The 14,255-nt window shown below is 43.5% G+C and overlaps 1 protein-coding gene across 3 annotated transcripts in view; it reads right to left on the bottom strand.

Moving 5' to 3' along the window:
• UNC13B (unc-13 homolog B) overlaps positions 1 to 7,457 on the bottom strand; it is a 212,485-nt gene extending 205,028 nt beyond the window's left edge. Inside the window, exon 1 of one of the 3 annotated variants that reach the window (XM_040540269.1) lies at positions 7,273 to 7,457. In XM_040540269.1, the coding sequence (XP_040396203.1) occupies positions 7,273 to 7,294 (22 nt within the window). In that variant the 5' untranslated portion in view covers positions 7,295 to 7,457. The remainder of the gene's footprint in view (positions 1 to 7,272) is intronic. The other 2 variants (XM_040540270.1, XM_040540271.1) reach the window with 2 other exon arrangements.
• Positions 7,458 to 14,255: the final 6,798 nt, after the last annotated feature.

Below are 14,255 nucleotides of genomic sequence, written 5' to 3'. Positions count from 1 at the left end.
GATCATCTGGTCCAAGCATCACCCTACTACTAAAGTCATCCACTACACCCTGTCTCTAAGGAAAGGTTGGACCTGGTGCTTAAACACTCTCAGTATAGAATTTCAATAAGCTGAAGGTCTCTGAACGTAGGCTTCCCCATTGAATGCAGGTACCCAACTCCCTTACGGCTCTTTCCAAATCTTCCTCCAACTCACCTGACAAAAGGATGAACCTACAAACACTCAAGAGCAGCATGCTAGAGAGAACTTGAGCTGAGTCACAACCATCAGCTGGTAGCATTTATTTTCATTTTTAAGATACCCTCACCTACTTGTGAAAGATACAGCAAACCTGCCAGCACCATCCTCTGTTTCCTCACCACTTTCCATAACAGCAGGGTGTGATTTCATGTAGTAACGTGGTGCTTACGGAGCTCAACCAACACCAGTCAAAAGAATTCTTCAGGTGAGGACTTCTCTTCCTCTAACCTGACCCCATATCCATTGCAGGTCTCTTGCACTCCACACTGCGTAAGAAGGGAAAGATCACTAACATCAACAGGTACTCACTGTATTACATGAAAGTCTGATAATTCAATTGAAACTCAAATCTAATAATTGGAAAAATAACTTAAGGAGTCTATATTGAAAGCCTGGTGAAGGAGGTGGGCATCTCAGCTTTTTGTGATACACTGTGTAAACCTCACTTTATCTTTTCATTGAACAACCAATCATAGTTTGGGGGGTGTTTAAACTTTTTTTTTTAAATCTGGATTAAAATTGAAGCTTTCTTTCTGTCTCAACTAGAAACACAGACACTCAGGAAAACGTGTTACAAGCAAGGTGCTTGGTATGGTAGTATTTAACTGAAATGTGAACTCGCAGAAGACAATATTAGTCAAATAAAGCTGGTCAAGTTGAGAAATACTGGGGAGCTCTTACGCCTACTGGCAATTCCACAGTTCTTTTAAAACTTGTAGATAGCGTTCCAACTAATAGCACTAAGCAGGAGAACTACTTTGGATCCCTATCACAATTTACTTTTGCAGAACGATGATTTCAAAATTGCCTACAGTAGTTGTGATCAAATCAAATACCTAGCAATACACAAGAGACATTTCAGAAATTCACAAAGCTGAGGATAGTTATTAGTTATTTCACTGAGAAAAATAAAATTGAACAGAAACTGTGATATCAGATGCAGGAACCATTTATGAAGAGTTTTCTAGGGAATCAAGAAGCCACTACTCCTCGAGCAAGTACAGTTTTAGTCCACCCCACTCCAAAAGCAGCAAAGAGATACAAGCCACTACACAACATCCAAGAAATAAACAGTTATCAATACATGTTAATTGGCCCTAGGTGTAGGGGGAGATGAGATAAACCCAACAAAAAATATCTTAATCATCTTAGAGGACAAAAAGAAACACTAACAAGTACATTGCCATCCTAACTCAGTCACTGATTTCTTTGCCAATGGCAAAGAAATGACAAGCACACAATAAACATTTGCTCCATGCCTGGGGAGAGGCAAGACACCTGTGTGACCAGGTACTTTGCAGTCCACCAGTAAGTGAAGACAAAACCCAAGATGCAAATAATAAAAATCAGAAAGTCTAGACATCTGAAGAAGCCTGGAGCCCAGTGACATTTGCTTTAAATACATGCTGAAAGATTAGAAGAGTCTCTAAGGAGACCAGAGTGCCACACTCCAGGTGACACTCAGCATGCTCACAGGAGGACAGGTACCTACAGATCACTGAGCACACCAGGCAAATGTCTGTAAAAACTAATACAGCAATCAGTGTTTAAGGAGGTAAAGTTCTGAAGAAATGATGACTGATAAAGCAGTGAAAGCAAGTTGCTTCCACGCACTTTAATACAAAGAAAATGCCAGGTACTAGCAGGTTTTAATACCAAAGAGAGACTGAGGGAAGTCCAAACACATCCTCACAGCAGCTCCTGATCTGTTTGCAAGACCACACAATGAAATCCCTGTATGAAAAGAGAAGTGTTGTTAGACATAGCACTCCGGTTCAGCTCTCTAGGAAGAGCAGTGAGAACAGCTTTCACTGAGTGACTAAAGTAGTTTCCAAAATACTGTGTAAAAATTGTTAACAAGGTAGAGGGAAAAAAACAAGCGAGGAAAGTTTCAACGCAAAGTAATAAAAGAATCATTTGCCACCAGACATATGCATTTCACAAGCCTCCAAGCCAAATATTTAAGGGAAGGTCCAGGATTTAAAAAAAAAAAAAAATAAGCAGTTATATTGCTTGGACTTTATATGACACTATGTAAATTGTAACTAGCTCTCAGACTGTTACAGTTCAAAACGAGGAACTTACAGCACTTGGATTAAATCCATCAGTATGTTGCATACGTTAAAAACAACTTTAACACATTTGACCTGGCAGATCCCAAACTGAAGGAGTCAGCTGAGAGGACACCAACTGAGCAAAAAAAAGCAGTTGCTGCTCCAATTCAGGAAGCACCTCTGTACATTTCCTTTATCCACTGAAAACCAGAGGATTTTTCAGCAGTTCTTAGTGACCGAACTCTTAAAACAAGGAATCCACACTGTTTGTTGAAACACTGCAGTACTAGTGTCCAAAGCTGAAGGAGGGTTTGAAATAGAAAAGTGAATGAACATCTGTGCGTCACAAGACAAATGCAGTCTGTAGGTTTTAAGCATTCCTACTACTTAACAACAGAAGCTTGAAAGCTTTACAGTTCCCTCTCTGATTAAGCCACCAATTAAACGTCAGCCTTCCAAACCCCAAACTTAAGACTCAATGCAATGAGGCTCCTTTAAGAGCTAAGACACTTTATCTTAGCATTACTACCCAAAATTGTAAGCCGTTTTATTTTGTTCCAACGCTACGTACACTTGTAGTTTCCTGATTAATTGCAGCTAGAGAAAAGGAGTCTGTTATAGTTTACAGCAACTTCATGAAGCAATGTATTTGTCGTAATACCTGCGCTTCTGCTACTGTCTTCAGAATCTAATTCTGCTCTTTTCCATTTTAATCTACACAAAAGCAGGTAGGGTTTTGTTGCCGTCTTGTTTTTTTCAATTCTGCAACCATTTCAGAAAGCAGTCAGTCACAACACAGCAGTACAATCACTCTATTGCTAAGAGTACTATTTACAAGAGAGAGTCCTTCACCATTGAGAAGCAAGAGCTGGAGGCACTGCATTCAGCCTCACAAAGAACACAGAGTTGAGCTGAGGCTATTGTATTGAGGAAAAAAACCCTTTAAACACAAAGAAAAAGCCCTTGTGATTGATTACTGGCCTTCTAGTTACGGATTTTTCTAAATATTCAACAAGGTGGACATGGTTTTATTTCTAGTGTTAGTAACACCCATTTCCATTTTCCCCACTTGCTTCTTTCTCTTGAACGACAGAGTTTAATCAGGTGGGCAGGTACTGGAACCCCAGTTTTGCTGGCAACACAAGAAAGCACTGTTAAATTCCCTGAGTTCCACTCCAGTTATTCTGACAAACCAAAAAAAGTCACCAGATAAGCAAGCTTTTCAAAGCAGCAGCAACATAAGCAGCATGCAATGAAAAGAAAGTCCCTAGCCTCTAGGTGTTATCATTTCCCACAGCAGTCAAAAACTTAAAATTTCAGAGAGCAAGACCAGAACAGATCTCCTAACTCCATGTCCCACATACCTCAGGCTAAGTCTCGAAAGAAACTGCAGACCAGACCCCAAGACAAAAGCACCATGCCCTCACGGGACTAAGCCACACACCACATGCAGGGATGACACAAGATCCCCACTGCCAATATCCCTGGAACGGCAAAGTAAAGCATTTCAGATACTGATACAGTGAATGGGACAGGTGATATATGAGACAAAGCAACACAGTTTTTATTACTATTATCAGATTGAGAAGGTAGGTCCAGAAGCTAGGGAGACAAAGGAACTGAAGACACAGCATAAGCTGTTATAAAGAAGGAAGACTAGAATAGAGCCATCACTGGGTTTGGTAAGAAGCTATGCCATTATCTTGAGATACCAAGAGCTGGTGGCAAAGTAAAACGTAATAAAAGTGAGCAAGTGAAAGGGTCTGAAGTGCATCTTTGGACAACAATGCAAACAGAGCAAAGGAACCGATGACAACACACTGGTGACCAGGTGATCCAACCTCGGGGTGGTCCTCGCTTGGTATGACCCTTGCAAGCTGTTCTGAGAGCAGCTACTTCTGCCTGTAAGCTGGTAGACAGGAAAGATCAGAAGAAATTTAATGAAGTTAAGATCCAAGGTAAAAATCAAGACTTCCAAAAGAAAAAAAAAAAAAAAAAAGAAAGTTAACAATGCAAGACTGATGTGAAAAACTAGACTGCTTCCCTGGGACTACTTTTATTTAATACATGCTATTTTCACAAACACAACCCTAAATGCAAACTAATAAAGCGAACTGTGCCAAGAGAAGATTATGAGACATAATCCAGACACAGCTGCTCTGAACTGGAGTATATGCAATCTCTTTAGCACTTAAGCGGTAGAATCAAAATATGAAGAAGTCTCTTCTAAAGACCTCAGTCGTGTAAAATTCAGAATTTGTTTTCTCCTTCTCTTACACCCTCTGCATCTTTCAAGACTCCTCCTCCCCAAGAGTCCCTTAGATCGCTCCTACAACCACCTCCCACATCCTCCAAACACTTGCAAGTGAGGCCAGACTCAGACTTCTGCTGAGTTTAGATTTCCTGCCAGGTACTTCTACAACAGACATGGCACAAAGCTTCTGAAAAAAAATACCTGATTTGATCTCTGAGAAGAAAAAGAAATGTACCACTAAAAAATGAGATCAAGCCACAAATGTCAGCTGCTCTTTGGGGAACAAAGGCAGAGCTCGGATCTGTTTTGTGTGCACTGTTTTAGGTTATCCATTCATTAAAATATCATTAATGCACATAATTCAAGTGGAAAAAAAATCTGTGAATTACAACACTTTCTGGCTGCTAGGCCTCATGTTACCCTGCCACTTAGATTTTTTTCCATGTTTCGCTTTTATCTGTTAAACTGCAATTCAGAGGCGATTAACAGCGTCCTAACCACCTATTTCTCTTTCACAGGTTTTTGGTTGTCCTTCTGTTTTTAATCTCAGGTCTACAGCATCCAACCCCAAGTCACTGTGCAAACTTACATGTGTATCATTTTTAATGAAAAAGCAGCTTGTTATAAATAAACACATAAGCCAATAGAACTTACTCCTGCTTGCCCCAAAAGTGACTGTTTTACCTCACCTTCTGGTACCTATTTTGTTTTTCAGACCACTCTACACCAGTATAACACCATTTTATATTTAATGGTTCATACTTGTGAGTTCTCATGAGCTCATTCTTTCAGTCATGACCATTTTAAAAAACACATTTAGTAAATTGACTATATTCTGCATTCTTATAATAAAGGTGCTCTGTATCATCTAAATCACTGCCAGTATTATCTACCATCGTAGCGCAGCAGGTGGATATGAAAGATATTTTTCACAGCTGTTTTCCACCACACAGTCACCAACCACTTCAAGTTTCTTCCTTAGATCTTTGCACCCAGACAAAAATAAGCCAAACACAAAAGTGTATCATTCTGGACCACTGAAATGCTTTTGTCCCAAAGACTCAATGGATCATGAAGGAACACCCTGGCAAGGCAAGACTGTCTCCGTAACTGCGACATCCAGTTCATGGTCTTTCACTACTCTTAGTAGACGGGGTATAAATACACCTTTAACACAAGTGGCCAAGTGCCATGTGGCATCAAAAGCAGATTTTTTTTCATAAGACAGCCTGAGAGCATTTTGAAGATCAACCACTAAGAAGAATGGGGGGAAAAAACATAACATGTAAGCATCCCTGAGCTAATAAGAATCAGTTTCAGTTAAGACATTTTGGCAAAACTTTCCAAATTTATAAGTCCACCAGAGATGCTCAGTGTGCTTTAGAGATTACAGAGAACATTTTTATGATAAGCTCCACACTTACAAAACTCTCCTACCTCCTAAAATAGGATTATTATTATTTTTTTTTTAATAAAAGGGTTGAAAATTAAGAAGCCCTCTCATACAAGGATAGTGCCCTCCCCAAAACACTGCACACTCAATATACCTTGGTATTATTCTGCTGGCATCGTTTTACTAACACTATCATCAAAACATTGATTTTGATTCAAAAAGGTGATGAACAGCTGGGTGAAGAGCTGTTACCAGACCAAGAGATACGAGCAAAAGAAAAGCTGAACTGGCAGCAGCACACCAGTGTCAGTTTTTTATCATATCTGGCAAAGGAGCTGAGAACATTAAAACAATACTTCTAAGCCGAAGGGCACAGCTGTGGGGACACCCTGCGACCGGCGTTCAGCGCAGAACACTGACAGGAGACACGTCCCAGAAGCACGAGTCCTGGCAGATGGTTCCCTTCAGGGATTTAATTTTTTTTTTTTTTTTTTTTGGCACAAGAAATCAAGAAATTGAGAACTGGATATAAAGAGCAAGCAACTAGCCCTGCAACCCATCCTGCACGAGAAAGCACTACTTTTCAGTAACCTGTTCAGCAAGGGAACGAGGCTCGATAGCAGGAGGAGAAGATAATTGGTAATGTACCTGAAATAATGTTGCAGGTTAGAAGCACAGACACTGAGAATAATAATGTTAAAGCTAGTGACAGCAGCCTGCTCTCTGCCAGCAGTGCAGGTTCATTCAGCGGCAGCGTTTTGACTCGTGTACAAATGAGCTACGAAACTCAAACACGGCTCCTCCCCACTCCGAGGTTTTGGCACCAGGCTGGACTGCCGCTCTTTGGCATCGCACCTGCTGCTTCCTTGCCTTCCTCGGGTCCTCTCCTCGCCCCAAAAGCTGTCCTCGCCCTCGGCCAGACCTGGGGGGACTCGGCCACCTGCTGAAGGCTCCACCTGAAGGTACGAGGCTCAGCGCCACCTTCACAGCTTCTCAACCCAACGTGGGCTCAACTGAGAGGCAACTGGGATGCCAAGAGGGATGGAAACCGTCAATTAAAAATAAAACAAGAAAAGCACCACACAGACTTGAAACCTTCCAGTTGCGCTCCCATCGTGAGCGGCGTCTCAGAGTGGAAACCAACTTTGGAGGCAGGTGCTGGCGGACTTGCCTGTCCCTTTGGGGATCCCCACGGCTTCGCCCCACTCCTCTCCCCCCCTTTGAGGCAGGACAACCCGAGGGGCGTGCGGGGTGGCCACCACCTACGGGTAGCACCAACCGTGAACCCGGCTCCGCCACCGCGGGCACCCGCCCGCTGCTGCCCCACTCACCTCGTACGCACAGCAGCGACATGGCGGCAGCCCCCCTCCGCCGCCGCGCCTCAGCTGCGGCCCCACCAGCCGCCCCCGGCTCTCCTCATGCCGCCCCGCAGCCGCAGGTCGGCCGGCCGACGAGGAGGAGGAGGACGAGGAGGAGGAGAAACGGGGGAGGAGCGCAGGAGGAGCCGGGCCGCCGAGCTCCGCCGAGGGGTGGCAGCGGCCGGGGCTGGGAGTGCAGGGCGGGAGCTCCCCGAAGCCATCCCGACATGGCCGACAGGGGGCGCCGCCTCGGGAAGCCCCTCAGGGCAGGGAGGGCCGAGCCTCCTCCTCACGGTGCTTTGCGTCTCTTTTTTCTTTTTTTCTGACTGTTTTACTCCTGCGCTCCTTTGAGCCTGGTCCTCGTAGTTTTATCTGGTGGCCTCTAATTCTTTTAGTGCTGCTTCATCCCAGAACCCTCGCACTGCTTCATCCCATAACCCTCATGCTGCTTCATCCCAGAACCCTCACACTTCTTCATCCCAAACTGTTAATAAGCCTCACACTGCAGTGTACTTTTGGTTACAGATGATCCAACGAGTAACAAATAATTCCTGACATTGATACTCGAAAGCAAAGTGTGATTTCTACAGCCATTTCTATGCCATTAATGCTTAGAATATCCCAAAAGCCTGCAGCGGGCATGGGGCAAGTCTCTTGGCTGGGTCTTTCAAAGAAGCCTTCCCAAAATTCAGACCTAGACAGGAGACAATGAGTTCTGTCCTGCGCAGCAGTGTGTCCTACTGCCTTTGTGTTTGCTGCACAGAAGTGTATCAGTCATGGAGATGTGGCGAAAACGTACAGCTTCTCTGAGATAGCAAGGGAGATCCCTTGAATTTTGTTCCTGCAGACAAGCAAGAAGACTGCGAGCTGCTGCCAGAGACGGTCTCAGAGGACTGGGAACACTTTCCTCCCCCAGCAGTGCAAGCAGCCATCGTCAGCAAGGAAGCTCTAAGGGCCAGCACCAAGGCAGGTGGCAAAGGGATCTCCTCCTGCTGCCCCAAACCGGCCTCAGTGCTGCTGAGATGCTCCACAGAAGCTCTGGTTTGCTTATTTACATGTTATTTAAGTCTGGTAGTACCAGCATCCGTGTTTTTGCTTCATATCCTCAAAGCCTGCCTAGCTGCAAGCTGAGCACAACACTGGCTTCCCAGTTAACTCCAGGGGACGTCCAAGTTCCTGCATGCCTGAGGGTAGGATGCCAGATCCTCAGCCTTTCCATATCTCCAGTACTCCTCAGCTTTCAGTGGAGTCTCAGAACTTTTTGCCAGTGAAAGATCAGCTTGGGGATCTCCAAGCTGTTCGCACACCTCTCCTTGTCCTTCTTCCTTTGCAGCCGTGTTGCAAAAGAAAACCCTTTAGCTGCACAGGAGCTAATCTGTGCGCTAGCCATGTGAGAATTTCTTCACAGATAGGGTGGTCAAGCATTGGAACGGGCTGCCCAGGGAAGTGCTGGAGTCCCCCTCCCTGGAGTTATTTAAGAGACATGTGGACATGGCACCAAGGGATGTGGTTTAGTCGTGGTACTCGGTGGGTCAGGCTGATGGCTGGACTTGATGACCTCGAAGTTCTTTTCCAACCTAGATTGCTCTGTGATTCTATCATTCTAAATCCATCATGACTGTTCTCCTTTTGCTGCTCCCCATTCCTCTGCCTGTCCTAATTTAAAGACTGAAATCTTTGGAGCATGATTGTCACCCACAGCATCACACAGAACCTGGTACAGCAAATCCTCATCTTCCCTACAGCTTGCAAATGCTACCATAATACAGAAATTACCTCATCAAAAGCAGATGATGTCACCCTTTTTAAAATCATAGTAACATGTTATTAGTAAGCATGGCAATCAAGTAAGCATCTTGTAGCTAGGAGCTTTGCTGGGAGAGATGTCATTACCAGCAATGACTATGAACACTAGGATTATCACAGGTGTTATGAATTCCCTGCAGTTCTGATGGAAGTGTTTTAACAGTCCTTATCAGATCCAAACAGATTGTTTGTGTAAGTACTTCAGCCAGATCCTAACTCCCAAGTACAGTGGCTCCTTGTGTGCCTGTCCATCCCCTCCCTCCTTTCCACTTCAGATAGGCTGGAAGAGGGACCATGCTACTGCAGAGAAACTTTTGCAAGGTAGAATTACTCCCCACTAAATTAAAGTTGTTCTATGAAATCAAATTCTCTATGTTTTACCAGATGAAGTGATAGTCTCCAAATGCATCTTTTTCTGTTATTTTTTCTAGCTCTTCCTCTGGACATTGTTGTCATTAGATCTTTCCAGGTCTGTTTCTATAAATCCACAAAAGGGAATAAAAAGTTCACAAATAATTATAAGCAAAGCCCTAAATCCTATTGCAGACTAGGTCTAAATTCTGCAGCTCACAGTGTGCTCTACTAGCACAGGCAGTACACTTTGTCAGCACTGCGATTTTATTTTAATGGAGAATTTTACTGATATAAAGAGGGGAAATACGGTGCAGCAAGCACACTGACACCCTGAAACTATTCATCTTTCTGAACTAAGATTGAGGTACTCTGCAAATTCAGAAACGAGTCAGAAAATTCAGGCAACTCTACACCAGGATACCTAATTTTCATTCTCTGCAGAACAAGAGTTTATTTTCTCTGACTACTCAAGCTCCAGCCACTGGTTCAGGATCACCTGCTGTTCGATAGGAAGGTTATAAATGGGTGGTCCCTGACTTACTGCAGCTTGCCAGCTGTTTTATACGTGCCAATTTGTTATAGTTTCTCTGTTGAAAGAGCAATCCCATAGATATATTTGCACACTAAGTAAACTGTGTTTTCCTCTGCTTTTCTTGCTCTTATGCCTATTTTGAATTTTGTATTTCTGCTGCTTTAGAATGAATCAAACTGAAACCTGGTGTGTAGCAAACCCACAGGGGCTTTATTTTAAATCAAAAGCTTTAGATCTGTTAAACGATTTTTCTGTTATGCAACTGACAAAAAAAAAAATCATCTCAGACCAGGTTTTTGGGGCTAAGCTCTAAAGATAAGGAAATAAAAATGCTTTTAATTTACCCCATGACGTTTGGCAGGAACTGAGTGCTGAATATAGAATAAGCAGTGGATTGATATTCCAGTATTGGGAAGCACCACCCAGATTTCGCTGTAAAAGCAACAAGCTACTGAGCTGGCTTTCACTGGTATTTCTGTTCCGTTTATTTACTAATAAAATGTAACATTTGCAGAACACCTAAGGGATTGCAGGATCTTTTTCACAACACTACATGGCATCCTACCTGTGTGAGGGAAACATTTCAATAGTATCTTGATGTGCAGCTTTCTATAGAGTGGATCACAGCAGACCGTCAGTGCAGTAGCAGTAGAACAACGCATACGTGCACTGGAAGTAGCCTGTAATTCCCTCCATTATATTTAAACCAAGATGTTGCCTTTAACATTCTGAAATGCTCAACCTGGAAGATAACTGTGAAATTTTAAAGGTCTGGAAATGGATAGGACTTCTGCCTCATGTCCTACCAAAAGGAGTGCACCTTCAAGTCATGTTGCAGGCAGAGAGGTGAACAGGGCAGCAAGAGACAGCAATCCCCATCAAAAAACCAGCCAAGCTTTGGGCTGCATCTTCACGTATCTTCTTTCCTGTGTCCCCAGCTTGGCTTTTCCTAAAAGTGACTTGACAAAATCTGGAAGTGACAGTGATCTGTCAATTTAAGACATTAACCACTGGCTTAATTTTAACTAGAGGCTCCCCCTGCACTGTTCAACCTGTCACCATACCTGAGTCTTTCCTTTTGGCATGCTCCATAATGTCCCACTTTGGCCCTTCAAATCACTCTCTGCAGCCATTTCCCCACATAGCATGGCCACTTGGGTAGGGTTTAGTCTTTGTGCCTCAATCCTCCATCCACAAAATGGAGATTGTGACAATTATTAACGGAGGAGGTATTAAAGATAAGGGGTTTCCTGAACATAAATACATTAGCAAAGATGGGAAGCTCAGACACTCTCACCACATAACCATATAAGACAGATAGCACAAAGAGATCTGCCAGCTTTTAGACTACAAATCCCTGTTCAAAAGGCTGGAGAAGCAAGAAGCATCCTTTTATCTCAGGGAAAAAATCCTCTGCGTAATAGGGCAGCTTCCATGGGAACTGAACTCTCAATTACAGCTGCTCACAGAAAAGTCTTTCAAACACTCATGCAGGAGTCAACAGAATTGAACCCATTTCTGAGGCAACGATCCCAAGCATCCCAAAGACAACGTTTCTTGTTCATATTGGGGCTCTTCGTCCTTGAGCACACGTGGGCTGTCATGTGCAGTGTGATGTCTCTATCTGACCAAGCAGTGAGCAGCTAAGCCAGCAACACAGGGTTTCTGTAAAACAAAAACCCTGACAGGGGACGTTTTCCCAATATCTTATCATCTTAGGTCTTGATACATGCTAGATACATGACTGGTGCTTTCTGGCAGTGAACCTTCATTTGGCCAACACGGACACTGCCACTATTGCTGTTCCTCCAAAAAACAGGTGCCTTAACATATCCATGAGCTGAAGGATGTTCAGGTGCTCTGAAAGCCTTGCCTTAAACTCAAATGATCTTTCTGACCAGCAGAAATACTCCCATTTAAGCCATATTTATTCTTGGCTAAGTTTTATCCTTAAGTAACTCCCCTTGGCACAGATCTGCCATCTGTGGTGGGGAGCTGGGAACCTCTGGAGTCCAAAGCACTGTCCCTGTGGCCACAGAGCAACCTTTTCACAAACTCTTTGGTGGTCTGCTCCAGTGATATACAGGAATGAGTCAGCAGCTACCATCTCCAGCCTATACATATTCATGCTCTTCTTTTCCTCCTTCCAACTTCACCTTTCAGCTTAAGCAGGGTTTCTCCCTTCCTAGTATTTACCTAGTATATTACCTAGTATTTGTAGGCAACTAGCCCATCTCCTCCCAGATTTTCCTTTGCCAGACAGAAAAGACATCTTTTCCACTGGCTCTGACTGTATGATCTCTGCTTTGTAGCTCTTGCTTTCTAAGTTAACTCTTTTCAAATACGGATGGCATGTGTTGTACACAGCAGGCCACATGGATATCAGACCAGTATTTCCTGAGGTTGGTGTCTCACATTCAATGTGTGGTTTGTGAGATGGTCACCTTTTGATTTAATAGGAACATGCAACATCCTTTGTGCTATTTCACGCTTTGATCTGATTCACATTTAAATTGAGCTGTGGCTTCCCTGTTATAAAGGAAGAAAGAGAAAGAGAGAAAGGGAGAGAGAATATTTCATTTTAAAGAAATCACAGATTTTGCTTTTCCAAGAGGAGGTGCTTTTATCTTGGAAAGGTGCACAAGCCCTCACCCCAGACAGGCTTGTTTCCTGCCTTAGAGCTGTGCCTTCAGTTTTTGTTCTGTTCGTGTTAACAGGAGAAGTTTGAGGAATACAGAAGGTTATTCTTCAATAGAGAAGCCTAGAGGGAAAGCTTTCCTCTTGCTTTTGTAGTTTTTATTCATTGAAGAGGAATATTTGCAGAGAGAAAAGATGAGCTATTTGTCATAGGTTAAAGGAAAAACTGTTGGCAAATACAGCCCAAGCGATGGGCTCTGAGGAAGAAGCACCATGAGACTGCAGAGGATTCCTCTGTCCGCTTGCCCTGCTTCACCACCCCAAGAGCACAGTGAAAAGCTGTGGAGTTGCTCCCCTTCTAGCACAGAGTATCACAGGTGTAAAGGAGACCATGCTACCCCTTGGGGTTACTGGGTCCCTCTTGCTTTGCTGGCAGGCAACCAGCCGGAATTTCTTCCCTTTGGTGTGATTTCATGCCACAGCATATATGTTATCTGAGAGCAGCAGGGAGAGAAAGGGGCTTCCATATTAAAACAAAAGATGCCTCCGTAAGACACATGGGACTGTATTTATGAACAATATGGGTTTTGTCAGAGGATTTTTATGGTGCTCTTGTAAAATTACTTCCTAGAGCAATAAAGTACGTAGCAGGGAAGGGCCAAGCTCCCACAGCTTACCAGAACCAACAGCCTTCTAGAAGTAGCTGGTTGACTGACATTTCTTCTGCTAACTGTTTGGTGAACCCTCCACGCAGGTGTCCATAGGTGCTGCAGTCCAAGCGGCGTGCACGTGTGCTGCCAGCTACACGAAGAACAGGGGAAAGCAGTCATGCAGGCAGCCATGCAGGCAGGCTCACCCTCCTCCTTCCTGCACATACACATCCAGCTTTCAGAGCTGCGATAGCAGAATAAAAATAAATAAATGAATAAATAAATAAATAATAATAATAATAAACCCCTTTGTGAACACTTTCTGCCACCAGTCTCCTTGCAGGGGTGTGCAGAGAGCAAGCATTTTGCAATGCTGTCCTCCCAGGTTTGCCCATGAGTCTCACTACTATCACATTTTGACTCCTCCTTTTGTCCCTTTTTCCAAAGGATTTGAAATTAAAAAAAAAAAAAATCCAAATAAAGTAAAATGCAAAGATAAGAGAAGCCCTTCTATTTCATTAAACGCCCATGCACCACCTAGCACTCTGCTGCTGACTGTTGCAGGTTAACACGAGATTTAACGTATCTGTGTCCACAATGCTGCCTGCCTGGCAGCTGTGGGGCATTTTCCTTCATAACAGAGCCAGCTGCAGGTGAAGATAAGTCACAGAAGATGTAGCACGACAGCCTGAAAGCTGCCGTTTTTGTGGATCGTAACACTTTATTACAGAGGTTGCTGGACTTCACTGTGTATCCCTGGTGGTAGGTGCAAGAGGATGAGTTTTGAAAGAATAATAAAAATAGAAAATCTTCTCAAAATCTTCCCCAGGAGCTACTTGAATAACATCTGTTTGAACAAGATGAGTTTCGCTTAGGGACTATTTCTCTACACTGTAGGCTGCATCTTCGAATGAAATATAGTGATAAACGGCAAATGCAAAAGCAGAATTCAAACTGTAGCTAACAACCTGAAATTT

Source organism: Cygnus olor, chromosome Z, assembly GCF_009769625.2.
Source record: "Cygnus olor isolate bCygOlo1 chromosome Z, bCygOlo1.pri.v2, whole genome shotgun sequence".
In the NCBI taxonomy this organism is placed as follows: Eukaryota; Metazoa; Chordata; class Aves; order Anseriformes; family Anatidae; genus Cygnus; species Cygnus olor.
This window is presented reverse-complemented; position numbering and strand designations above follow the sequence as displayed.